The 19,891-nt window shown below is 25.5% G+C and overlaps 2 protein-coding genes across 5 annotated transcripts in view; both read left to right on the forward strand.

Annotated features, from left to right (window-relative positions):
• LOC114128566 (ethylmalonyl-CoA decarboxylase-like) overlaps window positions 1-19,891 on the forward strand; it is a 33,858-nt gene that overhangs the window by 10,750 nt on the left and 3,217 nt on the right. The window contains exons 2-3 of one of the 4 annotated variants that reach the window (XM_050208093.1): window positions 18,251-18,320; window positions 18,391-18,487. In XM_050208093.1, coding sequence (XP_050064050.1) covers window positions 18,251-18,320; window positions 18,391-18,487 — 167 coding nt within the window. Of the gene's footprint in view, window positions 1-18,153; window positions 18,174-18,250; window positions 18,488-18,904; window positions 19,285-19,569; window positions 19,598-19,891 lie in introns of those variants that run through there. The other 3 variants (XM_027993109.2, XM_050208094.1, XM_050208095.1) reach the window with 3 other exon arrangements.
• LOC126552921 (ethylmalonyl-CoA decarboxylase-like) lies at window positions 5,629-10,525 on the forward strand. Its single transcript, XM_050208096.1, has 3 exons — window positions 5,629-5,836; window positions 7,851-8,084; window positions 8,971-10,525. The coding sequence occupies exons 1-3, from the start codon at window positions 5,809-5,811 to the stop codon at window positions 9,411-9,413; spliced, it is 705 nt and encodes a 234-aa protein (XP_050064053.1). The 5' UTR covers window positions 5,629-5,808; the 3' UTR covers window positions 9,414-10,525.

Genomic DNA, 19,891 nt, shown 5'->3' on the forward strand with positions numbered 1-19,891 from the left:
TCGTATTTTTTCATGTATTTTTATAAACATATGGGCGTAACTAAGATCATAATATCATAGTTACATAGCAGAATGTTTGTTGACTGGTCGAGCGTATGCATCAAACAACCTTGATTGATATATTTCTCTGTGATTTATGGTGTTAGCTTGCACAATTCGGAAGTGAAAATTTGGTATTAGATTGGATCTTATTACATTAGAATATGGTGATGGCATTGAAGAATTATCAGTTTCCATTTCTTCATCAATTCTAGTAGCAGAAAGCAGAGCACATTTTAATGCAGTTAGTTCAAAATCACTGAATGGATTAAGATTTTGTGGAACATTTAGAGCCAAATAATAATACGTTTTTATGTAAAATATCTTCGTCATCCATCGGCTTTTCCATTTCTTCTGTACAACAATTGTTATATGTATTAATTAATGCTTGATCTCGACTTGTACTCACACCAAAAGTGTCTAATAATGATGGAGCTATATAATATGTAAGACCCTAAAAAAATAAATAATAATATAAATGATAAAGTTGTAGATAGTTATTAAATTAAGTCTAAAATAATTAAAATAAGCAATAATTGAATAAACAATAAAATATTTTATATATTTAATTACTTAATTCCTTAATTTTTAACTTCAAAAAAATTAAATATATGGGAAAAGGTTATAGTATATAATAAAATATGTTATACTACAATCAATAATTATAAATTTCACAATAAATGCAAACAAAGACAAAATAGTAAATATTTACATCAAATTTTAATTCATCTTTATAGCTTGTAGTATAAATGAATCTTCTACAGATTAATCAACTTACTGGAAGCTGATTGGTAAATCTGGAATCAAAATGCGTTGTGTCGTTTGCGCCATTCTAAACAATATTACACGATTGTATTAAAAAATTAACATTAGAGTAAGCTTAATAATTTTATATACCTACTTGGAGTTTCACAAATACAGTTTATTATATCTTTCCAGACAATTTGTTGAAAGAAACAATGATTTTTGATGTCTTCACCTTGATTTACACCAGATCCAAATCAATGTCTTTCAAACAACTTGTCTCTGTCAACTTGAAAAGTAATATTAATTACAATAAGTTTACATAATTCTTAACAATAAACAATTTATTATAACATATTTGAATACTATCTATAAGATAATTTTATCTTACAATTCACAACTAATATTTTTATATATATACCTATGTATACATTTAGCATTTATAATAAAGTTTGTATTGTACAAACATATCAAAATTATTTCAAAACAATTAATTTTTTTATTTACTTTAGGTAATTTTCTCATAAGATTAGCTTCGGAGGGGATACATAAGGTGTCATTATAAGATTGTTCACGAGTATTTTTTCAATAGTTTCTTCATAAAGGCTTAAAGTTAATCTCAAATATAAATATTACAATATATGGGTGTAAAGTAATAAGACAAATGATACTTATTGATTCATTGGCTTTAGGAGTCTATATAATATTAAATCAACCGTATTCAAGAACACCGTGGACAGAGATTAAAATCAATATACGAGTTAATTCATAGTTCCAATTAGATTCTAAAATACAATTATGTATTTTTTAAATAACTTAGCCTTGACCAAATATACTGATTTTAATATCAGTTATAATACTATTAAACATTAAAATATGATTTAATAAAAAAATCAATGGAAGTATAAAATGATACCAACAGTCAACAGTCATATTTGTATGTGTTAGCAATACACTAAAGTCTATCAGGTCGTTAGGCGCACTATTAATAAGTAAAATAAAAAGTTATTATACTTGGATATAATTTTAGATCTGTATTTTTTATTTGGTCAAAATATTTGGATGTATACATTATATTTAAGGGAGTTTAAGATAGAGTTAACCCACAGATATTATTTTACTAATTGCACGTAACCCCGTACTCAGTGCCGTCGCTAGATTTTGAGAGGCCCTAGGCAAAAATAAGTTATTTTTTGGTGTTAAGTAGGTAAATTATTATTACAAATTATAATTTTTCACGATGTACATTTTTGGTTATAGAAATATAGATAATATTATAAATATTACTTACTAAAAGATATGATCAATTCAAAGAGTGATAAATTTATTTTACTTGTTATACAAAAATCATGAAAAAAATCTTCATTTTATCAAAACTCAAAACATTTAAACACTATATTATATAGAATACAAGAGTATAAAACTTATATACTTATACATTTTACACAACTTTGGAAATTATAATTTTATTATTTAGGTTAATATTTGTGTATTAATTAAAAAGTTTTACTTTTTTTTTTCATCAATCAATGAATTATATTATTTAGATACTGCTAATTTGTGTTCTATTGAGATAGTTTGCAATGCATTTAATCTGTTTTGAGTCATTGAACTTCTTAAGTATGTTTTAATAAGCTTTAATTTAGAAAAGGATCTTTCTATCCCGGCAGAAGTAACGGGAATAGTCAAAAGAATTCGAAGAGCAATGGAAATGTTTTGAAAACTACCAAGTGATTTCTTTATCAACGTTAACGCTTGAAAAACTTTTGTATTATCATCAATAATATTTCGAAGTATAATTAATTCTGAATACATATAAACTGTATCTAAATCTTTCGATGAACCACCTGCAGTATTTATCTACGATGCATTTTCCCTAGCAGTTTTTTTCGCTTTTTCAAAACAATTTTCTCTATAGTTTTGTAAAAAAGTTCCATCTATCAATTGATCCATCTAATAATTTCGTGCCTATTTCCAAATCCATATTCTCATTTCGTAAATGCTTACAAACTATGTTTATATCCACAAGTATTTCGTACCAAATCACTAAATTCAAAACAAATTCACAACTTTCGAGTTCGTTTACAACAAGGGAATTTGCTTAATACTTAGTTTTTGGGTCATTAGTTGTTTCCAAAATTTCTTTTAATGCTTCAATCACTTCTGAAATATTTAAAAACGAATATTTACGGGTCGTACTGGATCAGTTACATATTTGGGTCAAAACAAAATATTGTTAATAATATTTCAATTATTACAATTATCAGATAGCCAATTTATTAAGCATCTATAACATAATATATTTTGTATTATACACTTTAAAATTAAAATTTGATCATTTTTACTAATTATTCAAGAAACATTCAATAAATAACGCTATACTATTAATAAATTATTTGTTATTAAAATGTATTAACGATAGATTAACTAATTACGTATTATAAGCGTTGGTTCAACATCGATATCATAATATATTGTATCATATTAAATTACGTACCTATCTACCTATGCATGTAGGGGCTTATTGGCCAATGAATATGTTTACAATATAAAATGGTTTAAATAAATGAAAAAATAAAAAATAAATTAGATATTTCATAAATATTGTTTAAAAAAAAAAAAAATTATTTCTATTATTTCATTATTTTATTTGTTTTCAGATGTTGAAGAAAAAAAAAGTATCACACGACGATGAACACTTTGGGGGGTAATTCAAAAATGCTGTTGAGTTGCATCGGGTTTGAAAACGATGAATGTCATTAATTATACAACGCTATCGTCAACATTTTAATGTCCATCTTGTTAATTTTCAGCTTAATTTTAATCGTGGAGATGGTAGTTCATGTCACACGCATTTTATACCCTGTTATACAGAAAAGAATATAATATGTATCAGCGTTTGAGCATATTTAACTCAGAAATGTAATAATAGATGAACAATTTCATCACTAAAAGATGCAATTTAAATTTTTGTACATTTTTAATATTATTAGTCAATATAGATTATCATACTCAATTACACATACGATATTGCTACATAATTCTTAACTCATATCATCTCTATTATAAATTATAATATTGTTTTAAAGGACCACAACTTTTTTTTTATGTAACACGGACGATAATTATTGGTAGAAATAATGTATTATTTTTTTTAATTCTTATACCTACTCAATGTTGTATCTTTTTACAATTACCAAACAATTAATTTTTATATGTACTAGATATTTTAATATCTATGTAAATGACTATTTTTTTTTTCAAAACCTTATTTGTATTTGTCGTTATGAAGACACTACTAAAACCATATATTGATATGTTATTATTAACTAAAATAACGTTAATATTCTTTCCAATTTATTATATTAGAAATACTTTTTACAATTATTTAATATATTATACGGTTTAATTGAAATACCCGTATATATTTAATTTTTTCTTTCAAAAGGGCTATAGTTTCATAAATATAATAAATAAATATATTTTTAGATATTTTAGCACCAGTATAAAATACTAAATGAGAAAACTCGTATTAAATTTTTAAATATTATAAAAATAATATATTTGTTATGGCTTATGAATATCAAACTCAAGTTAAAATATTTTGAAAATAATAAAATCACATCATGTGTAAGAAATTGTGATCTAAATACTGATAAATACTGTAACGCACGTACTACAATTATATTTCACTCGCAGTTTGACCTCCAATAATTGTGTAAGCAAATGAAACGTATGCATAATTTATTATACACTAATATACCAGGTTAAGATCATGCCTATGATTATTTGTTTTATTATAATAACAGTTCGGAAATAATAAAAAGTTATATTGCGACTGTACGAATTTTGTATGTTAAATAATGTTAAATTATTAGATATTCATTATTATATATCATTCTTACTGAATCTGTTCTTTTAAAATTTATAGAAAATAAATTATAAGTAAAATAAAAGGGTCTATTATAATTTTTATCAATAATTCCAGACCAAAAGTTTAAAAACGTAAGTTATCACGTCAAAATAATATAATGAATATTTTGAAGCAACTGCCTACTTCTATTATATCTTTTTCCCTTTTCCTCCTTACATTTTCAACTATTATATATTACAATGTATTTTTTGTTAACTGTATGAATAATAAAATATATTATATCAGCACTACATGCATATACATCGGTACATGTATATGTCTTGTTTCTATTAAATACAGTTGACATAAGAATGTCTGTGTCGGTTAGGTATTAGATACAAGGAAAAGAAAATTAAACTGTAGGTAAATTAAATTTACCTATAGTAAATAATATAATATATTTTTTTTTATAAATTTTTACATAGCGACCAATTGCTATAAACAATCACAGTCTCGACTGGTAATATTCTCGGTGTCGCAAAAATTAATAGAATGACCCCCAGCCATAAGACATAGACATGTCAATAATGTTGTTAATATTGTTTTTATAATTCTAGTTAGAGCGTCCTATTTATTTTTATAACTGACATAATATGGGCAGTGAGCACGCCTCAATTTTTTATTCTTGATATGCCGCTATAGAGCTAGCCGATATACGAGTTCACGATAAATTGTAGATATGTATAGTGCTACCTAAGAAATTATATTGAAATTAAATGTACCTAATTATATTATTTAGGTCAGAGTTTATTTAAAATGAAGCAATAACTTATTCAAACATATTAAACATGATAACTCTTTTGAAAAAATCAAATCAAAATGATTGTAATACTTATCTAATTTGCGTATGATATTTATTAATTAATAAATTATAGTAACTGAATTAATATTGTTCATCTTCTAGTTGAATACTTTACTCCGGTTTTGATTAATATATACTTTTATAGTATTATACTACTTTATTAAAAATTGTATCATTTAAGTACCTGTTTCATTTTGATTCTAATTAATTATTAACTCGAAAATAAAATTGACATAGATCAAAAAAAGTGACGAGTACAACAGTATCTATACTTTTAATAGATATACTTGAATTAATATTTATTTTAAAAATGCTGAACCTATCCAGACGTTCAATTGGTAAGGTTTTAAAATTAAGTTATTATTGGATACTTCACCATATTTACACTAAAAATATTAATATAATATTAAAGTTGGCAATTGTAATATTTAATAGGTAACGGTATACATTATATGACTTAGAGATCCCGTATTACCCTTATAGTATATCATTGGAAAAATCAATGCATTTTTTTTTCAATTATAATTTATAAGTATGGGAATTTGAAGGCATAAGATTCGATTTTTTTTTCAAAAATTCAAAATTGCTCAACCACATTTTGGGCTGACAAAAAATTCGTTAATCGTCAAAAAAATGGGTTTAAAACTCAAATACATTTATTTTGACACGGTCAATCGTTTTTTTTTCTACTTTATACATAAAAATTAACTTATCCTGAGTGTGTATAGTTGTCAGAAAAAGTGATACAGTTTTCCTTGATTTGTGAATATTTTGGTTTTTGGCAATACCACGTTTTTAATTATCACCCTTCAATTGCGTAGTCAACTTTAGAACTGAATTTTGAACAAAGAGTATACTACACAGTAGAATAAGACAATTCTTATAAATACCTTTGATTATAATCAAATCCGAAAAAAACTTAATAATACCTAAAAAGTTGATTACCTATATTATTATAATAATAGTATCCATTGATTAAGTAGGGAATTTTAAGAGGATACAATACCTGCACGTGTTGTCTCCGTTTTACACACGTATGACACAGACAAAAGACGTTTACGTAGTCTGAGTAGAACATAATGGTCAATTTTGGTTATAGAGTAAATATACCTATTATAAAATTGAATTGTGACAATATTTCTTAAGGCAAGATGTTACGTTTTTCTGTTTTTCTATTATTCTCAATATAACATTAATTATATCGTTTAGAAATATTGAAATGTCAACATTTTAAAATGACCTTTAACTTTTCAAAATTTAAGTTGTTTACAAAAAACGCAGCTTCTTCCTCTCAAAAATATTGTTACAATTTAATTTTCTAAAAGATATATTTACTCTAGAACCAAAGTTGAGCGAGTTCTACTCAGACTGTGTAAACGCGTTTTGTCTATGTCGTACGTGTGTAAGACGGAGACAACACATGCGGGTATGACGTCCTCTTAAAAGGTATGCCATATGTGTTAGTTAAGTTTTTCAAATTCAATATCACGGATTGTAAAGAACGAAATGATTGTCGTATCATTTCTTTATGTGGCAAATTACAATATACGAGTATGACATGTTACTAAAAAGAATAAGATAAAAATTTGAAGATGATAAAAAATAAAATTAATAAGATTCTAACTAATTTTGATTACGCAGAGGAATAACAGTAGGTTGTATACTTAAAAAACCACATAGACAGATATATATATATAACCAACAACATAAATGGTTTAAAATTTTAATTTAAAAGCTTTTTACGAGAATCAAATAATGATTATCGTTATAAATTTAGTCCGATAGTGCAACATCAAAAATACGCAGAACAAAATAATAAATATTAAATGTTATAACTTATAAGTTATAACTATAAAAAAAAAATAGAAGTCGGGAATATATATTATAAGAATTATTGAAAAATGTAGTCGGAATCATCAAAATATGTAGCTAATTTTTTATTTTGTCTTTGAAAAACGCATAAAGTACCTTTATTATTAATGTATAATTATAAAAATAAAAACTAAAAAATAGGTAAGTCCATACAATAAAAATAATTTAATTAATTTTCAATTCAGGTGTGTTTAACTTATGAAAATATTTAAAAATTGAATTATTCAATTTGAAAAAGTAATTTTAAGTTTTAAGTTTTAATATGTATGCAAGACTTAAAATTAAGAGTAGAAAACGTGGTGTAACTGTGTAACATTTTGTATGAACTACATAATAATAGGTATTTTATGATGTTTGAAGTGTATTATGCTTTGTATAGTATAATACATGAATATATTATATTATAGGTATTTAATTTCATAATAATTGTTTTATTACTTTTAATTTTTAACATTTAATTTTTTTTGTGTGTTGATATAGTAAAAATGATGTCGGACCTAGAGGAAATTACTGAAAAGTTGTCCCAATGGACCGATTGCAAAGGAGCAATAGTGTATGGCGCTGATGGAAATTTTTGTTCTGGGGGAGATTTGAGTATGGCAAAAAAAATTAATAACCCATTATCTGGATACGCTATGAACATTTACATTGGTCATGTTATTAATAAATTCAAAAGGCTACCCATTATTACAGTTGCATACATTGAAGGGGCAGGTAGTATTATAAAATTATTATACTAATTAGGTATTTATAATAAAATAAAAATATTTTTCTATTATTATTCATATAACCATAGATTAACCAATGTATTTTCTTTTATGAAAGTATAAAGCGCTTCTAAAAATCAAAAACGTATTACAATTTACAAACCTAGCCCTATAGACATTTTCACAATATCATAATCTATATTAGTAAAAACAATGTTTGTTTGTGATATTTCTATACTGCAGTATAGGTATATGTGCATCTCAAATCAATATTTTGAAATTTTAACGCACAGGTTTGCAAAATGTATAGGTTATATATATTATATGAAATAGGAAAACCTGACTAACCGTTTCACAGACTGAATTATAAGCACATATAAAACTATAATAACCATAGAGACTAAAAATGTTCACGATATTATATTTCGTAACTGGTAACATCGTGTAAGACAAGACACATCAAAGTGCATATTTTATTATTTTATCCTTGGTTTTGTTGTCAAAACGAATAAACATATTTTTTTTACACAGGATTGCAATTTTTTACAGAAAATAGGACAATACAGTTATATTAAAATTAAATATAATTTTAGAATTGTATTTTATACTTTGTCAAAACGATCCAAATTACTGTGTCAAAAAACGTTTACCTATTATAATAATAGTTACATTTAAGTATTTAACGCGAAATCTAAGACAGGGTAAATCCACGCATGCGTTATTTGATCGGTCACAGGTAACGCCGCACAGGATCAAGTGATGGGTAATATTATAAGTATTGTGATAAAATGTTTCTTTCATTCGCGCAAAAACAAAAAAATATTTCCACTACGTTAGGTTAAGTACCACACACTACGCGTATGGCAGTAACACGAATAATAATTTTTCAATAGGTGCGATTGGTGGAGGGGCGGAATTAACGACGGTGTGTGACTACAGGCTAATGTGCAACGCTGTCGATACCACGGCAATAGGGTTCGTTCACTCGAAAATGGGCATAGTGCCCGCGGGGGGTTCCACCGGCATGCTTGTGTCGATCGTGGGCGCCCGGAAGACGTTGGACCTGTTGCTGGAGTCCCGGATGCTGAGGGCCGCTGAGGCTATGGACTTGGGTCTGATTGACGGCACAGTGGCTACGATGGCGGACGCCGAAGCGTGGCTGTCCCACAAGATCAAGACGGACGTGAACGTGATCCGGGCCATCAAGAGTACGGTGATGTGCTACGACGATTCGCCGGAGACCGTGCGAATGATGGAGAGCAGGATATTCGCGCCGCTCTGGGGCGGAACAGCCCACAATGCTGCACTCGAACAACACTTGAAGCACAATAAATGAATCCCGGCGGGATGGAGGACTCGACTTCATTCAAAGACTAGTCTAATATTCCATGGAATATTTAGGTATTTACGTATTTCATCATACGCGTCAAAAACCCGATGAAAGTATATTTACGATCGTGTTTAAAGCTAAAACGCGTATAGTTAATACTAAATTAGGAACTTACCTTCACTCCTTAAAATCTCGGACCGTCATTAGATTATAATTATATTATTATATTAATTATTGTATATTGTATTATTTATTAAGACGTTTGAATTTAAAATGAATAGGTACTTAAACGGTAGATATCGAATTTAGATTTTTTGTTGTTATTTGTAATAAAAATAAAACGGGGCAAACGATTTTATCTCAACACTAATAAAAATACATCATGAATTGTATAATGATTTTTATCTTTTGTGAAATATTTATATATGATAAAAGCCTTTTTTTGTAGGGGTTAATAATGTCATATTGTGCAATTTACGCCTATAAACGACATGTCTCATGCTAATTGCTAACAACTGTGCGTTATTTAACGCTCATTACACATAAATAGGTGTTTTATAACAATTGTACTTCATTTTAATAATAACAATTAACAATAATTCAATTTAAAACCGGAAAAATATTTTTTGTCACGCCTGCACCGAAAGTTTGGTTTTCGACCACGGTTGAAGCGTTCGAAAGCGTCCTTTTTCCGTCCAGCAGGCGGTAAAGTGGAAATCCCCAAAGTGCCGGGCGGAAAAGAGGAAATCCCCAAAAGTGCCGGCCGCCGGGCGCGTAGGTATCCCCTGCACAACCAGAAACTAAAATGTACCTACACCTACCACGGTTCTTACAAAACATAATTTTGCCTACGGCTAACATTGCCTACGGCTCGTGCCGCACACAACGCCCGCGACTGAAATGGCTCACTTCCCGCCCTTGTCACACAATATACTATTTTTCTCCTACAAGATTTTCTTTTACACACAATACGCACATATTGAATATGATAATATGGAAGTAATATGATTATCTAGTAAAAACAGAACAAAGTGTCTCATTCGAAGTTGTCGGGATAGGGGGAAACTATGCTAAAAATAAAATAACAATTCCACTATCAACGAGATGATTTATAGAAAGTTTATTGAATTCTAAGTTATATAATATTATAAAACAATAAATAATAAGTATTTCATTGGTTTTGAATATGTCTATTGTATGAATTTGCGTGATAAATTAAATAAATATAAACAAAAATATTATACTATGTAATTTTTGTAATAGGCGATATTATACAAAAATTAAAAATCATAACAATTCAACGTTTTTACATTAATTCTTTTTATTTATATTATGCGTGGATCTAAAAAGAAAACAAATATTCTGCTGACATTATTATAAAATACATACACGTTTTACAGCGACCAACACAAAGACACCTACGACCTACAATGTACCTAATTGACAACTTAATCATTTTTTTTTTTTTATTGTCATGCTTATTTCAATAAATAATAAATGAGGAATCTCGTATTAAATATTCAAATATTATAAAAATAAGATATTTGTTGTGGCTTATGAATATCAAACTCAAGTCAAAATATTTTTAAAATAATAAAATTACACCATGTGTAAGAAATTGTGATTTTAATACTGTTTAAAATTTGGAGAACCGTAGATTCTACGGTTATTCGTTTTGGAGCTATAAAAAAAATCAAAATCGACTTTGTAAAAAACTTTTTAATTTTTACTTTTTCATGATGATTTTGAAAATTGTTATTTTTTTTTTAATTTTGATTTCTCTAAAGATTAAAAGATCCAATTTTTTATCTTAACATTCCAAAACATCCTAAAAATTAAAAAATCAAAGCATTTTTTCAAGTAACTATAGAAAATAAAACATTTTGCTCAACTCAAAATCTAAAACTAGAAAGAAATGTAAAACTTAACCTATTCATAAAAATATTCAAAACATTTTGATAACTTTACCATGAATAGAAAATTTTAAAACAAAAGTTTGGTAAAAATGTCAAGGAGGTATCTTCCATTATTTTGGTTTTAATAACAAAAAGATAATAAAAATTGTCTGAGGGCAAATAATCGTTTTCGAGTTAATATTCTATATTATAACAATTTTAACATCTAAAGCTCATAAAAAAAATTTGCATTTATATTACTTTCAAAAGTAACGATAACCAAAAAAAAAAAATAATAATACATACCATAATAAAATCAATACATTCATAGCTCAAATCAGAATCAATAATTAATAAAATTGAAAAAAAAATGTTTTAAATTATTTTGAAAGAAAATATTCAAATACAAATGACACCAAGTATTTCACTTTAAAATCATTCGTAATAAAACACAAAAAGCTATAGTTATCTTTTAAATTGTATAATTAAATGAATTATATATTATTTAGGTATAATTAGCAAGGGTGGACATATTTTAACAAATTATTTCAGCTTGGTATTATAAAAAAAGTTAAATGTTATCTTTTTTCAACTTGTAAAAGTTAATTAATAACTTAAAATAAGAAAAGTTATTTAGTTTAGTTAAAAACGAATTAATTAAAAAAAAAAATAATTAGAAATATAAGACCTTTGTTTAAAAATGATGGTGCACTATTAAATATTATGTTGAGTGTAGTTGATCCCAATTTTACATTATTTTAATGTAATAATTAAATGGTTTAATATAATCTGACAAATATCCAATGAACATAATCAATCTAATTTGAAGATAATAGCCAATTTTGTGAGGCACTTGATTAAATCAAGATTTTCTAAAAAGTTTTGAAGTACCTATATGTTTGAATTTTTTATTCAATTTTATTTATTAAATTCTAAATGTAATTCAAGGCGTAGGTAAAAAGTAGGTGGTCCCATTCTACTAAAAGTATCTTCAATTTTTAAATTAAAATTAAATTTTTAAATTTAGAGTCAATTGGCTTATTATGAAAGTTGATGGTAGGAATATTATCTATGTTCGTATATTGGTTTTTACAATTATTCTGTTTTTAAGTGATTTATGATCATTTTTAATTTACGCTATATTATACATGCACAACTTACTAATAAATTAAACTATAGTAAACAAAACAGTATACGAACACAGATGATGTTCTTACCATCAAGTTTTATAATAAGTCAATTCAATTTTTAAATTAAAATGGATTTACGTGATCTGCTGAGTGTAAACTTACTATATTACGTAGGTACTTCTAAGACGTAGACAACACATGTGGGTGTGTATAATCTATTAATAGGAATTTTGCAATAAAATGTTTTGGAAGATTAGGAGAATTTTTTCCTCGAGGTATCCTCTGAGTAATGTTAAGATTTTTCAAAAATACCTATACAAGGTGCTATTAATGTTACTAATTGTTAATTGGATGTAAGAAAAAAAAAATCAAAATATATATATTTTTATTCTAATTAAGTTTATATAATATCAAACATATTTACTTGAAAAAATTGAGTCCGTATTTACAATCAAAAAATTATTTTTTACTATTTATAAAAAAATAATTTATTATTAATAATAATAATATGTATGGACATTGAAATACTGGGGTAGTTATATTTTTATTTTCTCAATAATTATTTTCCAGATAACTGTGTTAATATCCATTATTCATAATGTTCATATACATATATTATATTATACTATTATTGTAAATCATTATATATAACTATACAGTATACTATGTATATTATATAAATTATTTACTTGTTTCGAATATTTTGTACACATTTGTATCTATTTTAATAATTTTTATTACTGTTATAGAATAATCCAAAAGTAGTGCGAAACTATTTGATATTATAACTTAGTACCTATAAGTACCTATTTAGACCACATATTATAAGTACCTATATAAGATTATAATTTATAAATAATATTTGATATTTATGTTTGATATAATTTTTAATAAGAAAAGAATTACAAAACAAAATATTATATTTTAAATCCACCAGGTTTATATTATTAGGAAAAAACAACTTAATATGACAACTAATATTCATTTATTCATAAGTTACTGCATAAAAAAATTTAAATCATTAATTTAAAAGTTACTTTAAAGAAAAAAGTAACTCATTAAGTAACTTAAGTTTTTAACTCGTTGATACCCAGTTTTGAATTGATGAGTATTGAATCTAATCAGTAATCATTAAATGTATTTATATATGATAGCTATTTAGACAGTACAATGCTCGTCATTTAAAATTCTAAAAACATTAAATTAGTAAATATCTATTGGCTTTATTGATAGATATATCCAAAATATTAACAATTTTGAATTTTATTTTTTATTTATCCAAATAATGTTTTTTGCAAGTAACGTGTATAGGTAATCATGCTTATATTTATTGTTAATTCTATATATGTAGATAACGTATTATATATATAATGTATTAATAAATCAAGCACGATAGCACATAATCCAATATTGTTGAATAAATGTCATAAACCACTTTTTTTTCTACTTTATATAGTTCTTAATCGATCATTAATTATATTTTTGATTTCACAAGTAAAATAGAAATTTAATTTAATATTATTTGGCATGATTGTATTAAACAATCAATCATATCAAATTATAATACAATCATAATAAATACTACAAAATATTAAATGATGTTAGGTACTGTACAAATTAATATATAAGAAGTAGGTATATAAAAATGTATCATACTAATTGATTAGTTAAAGGTATCAAAAGTGTTTATCTTATTAATTACCTAATTAATTTAAGGTAAACAATATATTTTATCATACTAATAACTTAATTAAATATGAAAATATTTATAATGAAAATTAAAAATCAATTAAAATATACTATACTATAAACAATGATATTCATTATTATCTATTATTCTTAGTAAATTTGTTTTATTAAAATTTATAGAAAGTTAAATTATTAGTAAAATAAAAAGGACTTATATCTTATTTTATCAATCATAATTCCAGGCCAAAAATTTAAAAACATAAGTTATCACATCAATATAATACAATATAATAATAACAATTTTGAAGTAACAACTTATATTAGGTATATCTTCTCCATTTTCCTACTTACATTTTTTATTATATATTGTTATGCATGTTTTAATATTTCATCAATCGTATAAATAATTATATTATTAATATTGTTGTTATTCAATTCTAGTTAAAGCGTCCTATTTATTTTTATAATTGACATTTTGACAGTGGGCATGTTCCAACTTTTTTAATCTTGATATATACTATACAGCCAGCAGATATAAGTGTTCATGATTAAATTTTAGGTACGTATAAGTGTTACCTAAGACATAACATTGAAATTAAATGTATTTATATTATTTAGGTAAAAGTTTATTTAAGAAAACAATAACTGCGAAATCTAATATTTTTATTTATGTAGTATTGTTTGCATGTTTACATAGATAACTAGTTTGAAAAATTCAAATCAAATTAATTTTGTTACTTATTTAATTTGTATATGATATTTATTAATTAATAAATTAGTAATTGAAATAATATTGTTCATTTTCTAGTTGAATACTTTACACTGGTCTCGCTTCATACATATTTTTATAGTGTTATACTATTTTATTAAAAATTGTATCACTTAAGTATCTGCTTCATTTTGATTCTAATTTAATTAATTATTAACTCGAAAGTCAAAATTATCATAGGAAAAACAAGTGATGAGTATAACAGTACTTATACTTTTAAATTTTAATAGATACCTATATATTTTGAATTAATATTTATTTTTGAAATTTTAAAAACAAATTCCATTTTTAAAAATGTGTCTTCTCTTTTATTAAAAAAATTAATGTTTCAACAGATAATTTTAATTCGGTCACATATATATTTACATTATAATTGATTAACATTGTTTACTAAACAACAAATAAATATCAATTTAGTCACATTTAGTCATAAAATTCATTGCAGTGTTCTAATATTTCAAATTCAATTTGTGATGCATTTTGAATTTCAGCCATTTATTTTTCCTCAAATATATTTCAGCTTCCAATTCTGAATTTAAAAATTCAATATTTTCACAATAACATTTGGCGAATACTAATATATTTTTAGTGTTATACCAATTAATATACTTATGGAGGAATTAAACCTTCTAGATTAGTTAAATAATATAACACCACTTAATATACTTATTTAATATCTTTAAGAAGTTAAATGTGACCATTTTAATTTTCTTTACAGTCAATTTTGGTTATTAATTAGTATCAGTATTATTTAGGGGAAAATTATTTATTTTTACTAGATATATTTTTTTGTTTCCAATTTTGTTTAAAAATGTCCCTAGCCTACTGATAAATACATGTTGTGTTTAGTATTTGTTTTCCAGGAATCACTATGTCAAGGGGGTACTATAGTATTCAAGCATATGCTCTTGGATTCCACACGTACACCATGAAAAATAATAAATTTAAAAATTTAATTTTCAATGAAAATAATTAAAAATAGGTTATCAATTTTACTGTTCAGTAAACGATAAAACACAGCTATTGATATTTCTATTCAAATCAAAACTTTGATTAGATTAATGTATTCATGTAGAAGTATTGTCAGGCTGAAATATGTAGATACTTTATTATCGAAATTCGAAACAATTATTAGTTATTACAAATTGACTTACAAAATACCGGTTATCAAAAATTGAAATTGTTCAATCTTAGATGAAATTTTCACTAGTAGTTAAATATTTTCGGATTGTCAAAAAAAAAAAATCAGCGTTCCAATCGAGATTAATTAAATGGTGCTTAATAACTATTATTCTTAAAAATTTTAAAAACATAATTGTATAAAAAAATGTTTGAGTAAAAATAGAATTTCTATATTTATTGCTGTAAAAAAAGTATTTAATTGTATTGATTTCTCACGATGATACTAAGGATTATAGGGAAAATTTGTGATTATATACTAGGTATATTATATAACCTATACATAAATGTTTACAAACGAGAATAATATAATACTTTAACGAGTGACATACCTTGACCGGGTGAAATGTATACATATTAATGTAGTAATAATTTACTTCGTGCAAAATTAATATTTAAGTTAGTGTTTACACTTATAATTTATTCATTTTAAATTTAACAATTATGTTTATTACTGTATTCATTGTTTTTCATAATTAAAACCAGGGGCGCCATTTGGGGGGGGGAGCAGGGTATACTTTGGTTCCCCTATTTTTTTCTGTGTCTTATTGGCTAGGATTAAAATTTACAATGCGCCGATGGTGCACAAGCGATGGCCTATGCGTAAAATTAAAATATATTATTGATTACTATGAGTAATATATAATGCGTAGGTATAATATATTATTATTTGTAGATTTTTATTAGATTTAGCATGCATGATCTTTGATCAACACTTCTAACTTTCTAGATATTATTTTTTTCGTTGATGGGTAGAAATGCGATGTAATAAAAATATTGTAAGTATTTAGTATATTGTTTAAATATATAATAGGTACCTACGTATCAGTGTATACGGGTATGACATTGCAATTAGGCATGCTTACCTTTAGGCTTTAAGTATTAAGACTGATTACCAGAAAATGCGTTTTAAGATAGCTCGAAAATAAAATATGAGCTTATTATTGATATAAAGTTTTCGAATGTTAACATAATTTACGTTAAGTGTTGTTTTTTAATTATCGACTACTTATTTCATTGTTTTTTTTTTAATTTTGTCATCGTGAATGTCAAAAATGAAAAAAAAAAAAAGAAAAGAAAATGTGGAGCTTCTCTATAATTTTATAAATCCAATAGCTATGCCCTATACTTGATAGTTTTAAGAGCATATTTTTCAATTTTACCATTTTTAGAGCATATTTGATGATTAATTATGTGTTTATAATATAATTTAAAAATTTGGCAATGGAAAATAAAATCTGTATAATTTATCCTATGTATTTTTAGAGTTTTCACTAGGTATTATTGTATTGTTTTCAAATCATTATAGTTGACATACAATTTCCTGTTTTTATTAATAAATATTTATTAAAAATTAAAAAATATAAGAATATTATTAACATATTTGTGTTTTTAAAACTGTAATTAAAAAAAACACACAAATGATACCTGTATTTACTATTTTGAAGCAGTGGCCTGACAAAAAAAAATTTGGGGTACTTAAATTTTGGCACCCCAATTATAAAACTCAAATGGCGTCACTGATTAAAACTTCAGTATATTTTTTCAAATCGATTTATAAAACATTAAAAACATATAACTACATGCTATTTAAGTTGTTATAGGTAACAAATAGGTATTCAATTTTTCTGTGCTAAATTTAAATAAATATCAATTTTTATTACTTTGTTGTATCCATTATGTTTGATTTTTTGTAGTTAAAATACGGGCCATGCTCAATAAATAGAAAAAAAGAACATTTTACAAACATAAATTGAAGGAAAAAACGATTTTCCTAAAATAGTTGATAATTTAAGTACAATGAAACTTCTATTTAATGAAGTCTTACGGTAAACAAAAAAAGTATCGTATTTTCACTGAATAAATAATAGTGTCGAACCTAAAAAAAATTTCAAAGGTACAATATGATTATTTGGTAAATTTTCGTAAATCGTTGTTTTTAATACAGCTATAAAATTGGTAATGTTAGCCAATAAAATACTTCAGCTATATAGTAATGTTATAATTTATAATATTAGTTCAGTTGTCAATTGTGGAATAATTATGTATAGTTGTGTATACTGCGCCATCTGAGAATGTCAAGGTCTTAAACGGTTATCAAAAGGTCATACTCATTACATGATATATGTTCCTACCTACTTGCACAATAGTATATAACATTGTTATGTTATAATGGTGCAGGTGTTTTTATGCGTTTAAGTCGTGCTCCAATATTAATGAAAATGGAAAACGGACAATCTTCCAAAGAAAAGTATCTACACGATTTTACATATCATGGAAAGGAATTGTCGTTTACTGAAGCAAAAAATATTATGTTCCAGTATTTGGACAGCAGTGGATCTGTGGATCTGGAAAAGGATGCTAATGGAATCGCGAAAATACGCTTAAGTAATCCTCGTTTCAAAAACGCCATAAATGGTAATATAATGTCTTGTAATTATAATATAGATTTTTTACTTATAGAGTTATAGCCTATAGAATTAAAATATTTCCGTAAATACGTAAAAAAACGTTCATATAATTATGTGTAAATAGGTATTAAGTATGTTTCAATGTGTACAGTGAACTTTAGAACTGAACTTTGAACGAAGAGTATACGACATGGTAGAATGAAATAATTCCTATTAATACCTTCGATTACAATCAAATCTGGAAAAAAACTTACTAATACCTAAAAAATTGATTACCTATATATTATAATAATAGTATAGGTTATCTATTGATTAAATAGGGACCTTTGAGAGGACGTCATACTTGCACGTGTTGTCTGCGGCTTACACTACACACGTACGATATAGACAAAAGGCGTTTATACGTAGTCTGAGTAGAACTCGCTCAATTTTGGTTCTAGAGTAAATAAACCTAGTATAAAATTGAACTGTGACAATATTTCTGAGGACAAGAAGCTGCGTTCTTTCAAAAAAAATTAAATATCAAAAAGTTAAAGGTTATTTAAAAATGTTGACATTTTCTATATTTCTAAACGATATAATTAACGTTATACTGGGAGAAACGAACAAAACACAGCGTTTTTCCTTTAGAAATATTGCAATTTTATGTTAGGTATATATACTCTAGAATCAAAATTGAGCGAGTTCTATTCAGACTGTGTAAACGCGTTTTGTTTATGTCGTACGTGTGTAAGACGCAGCAACACGTGCTGGTATGTCGTCCTTTTAAGAGGTTTCGATACCGACCGTTTTTTGGACAAAAATGTACGTATCTTCTATCCATCAGTCTGATGGTCTTAATAATGTGATAAGACTTTTAAAAACTGATTTTTATTCGTTATTATACATTCTTGAAATCGGCTACGCTACTTAATCAAATTTCGGACCCAAATCTTTTTAATATTGATTTAAAAATTGTGAAATTTAAAAAAATGTAAGTTTTTATTACACTGAATTAAAATTATAAATTCAAAAAAATAGCTTGGCCAATCTCAAAAACACATAATCACGAGTTCAAATCAGTTTTTAAAAGCCTTATCGCATTGTTAGGTCCATCCGATTGATGCACAACAAACAGGTATGTTTTAGCTGAAAAAACGGTCGATTTAATTTTGCTCACGAGCACACGTTGACATGTGTGTGAGTTTTTATTTCTACAAACAACGCCATAATAGAAATATGTATGCTGTATGTATTAGTGAAGTTTTTCAAGTTCAGTATCACGCATTGTAACTTGTAAGCTATAGCATAGAACGAAAAAGTTATTGTATCATTTATTTATGTGACAAATGCTAATATATGATAAGTTACTAAAAAAAAATAAGATAAAATCTGAAGATAATGATATTATTATAAAGAATAAAATTAAAAA

This window comes from Aphis gossypii, chromosome X (assembly GCF_020184175.1).
Source record: "Aphis gossypii isolate Hap1 chromosome X, ASM2018417v2, whole genome shotgun sequence".
In the NCBI taxonomy this organism is placed as follows: domain Eukaryota; kingdom Metazoa; phylum Arthropoda; class Insecta; order Hemiptera; family Aphididae; genus Aphis; species Aphis gossypii.

Coding starts and splice junctions, on each gene's coding strand:
- LOC126552921 (XM_050208096.1), top strand. CDS start 5,809: ATGCTGAACCTATCCAGACGTTCAATTG. Junction 5,837..7,850: donor CCTATCCAGACGTTCAATTG/GTAAGGTTTTAA, acceptor GTGTTGATATAG/TAAAAATGATGTCGGACCTA. Junction 8,085..8,970: donor TGCATACATTGAAGGGGCAG/GTAGTATTATAA, acceptor ATTTTTCAATAG/GTGCGATTGGTGGAGGGGCG.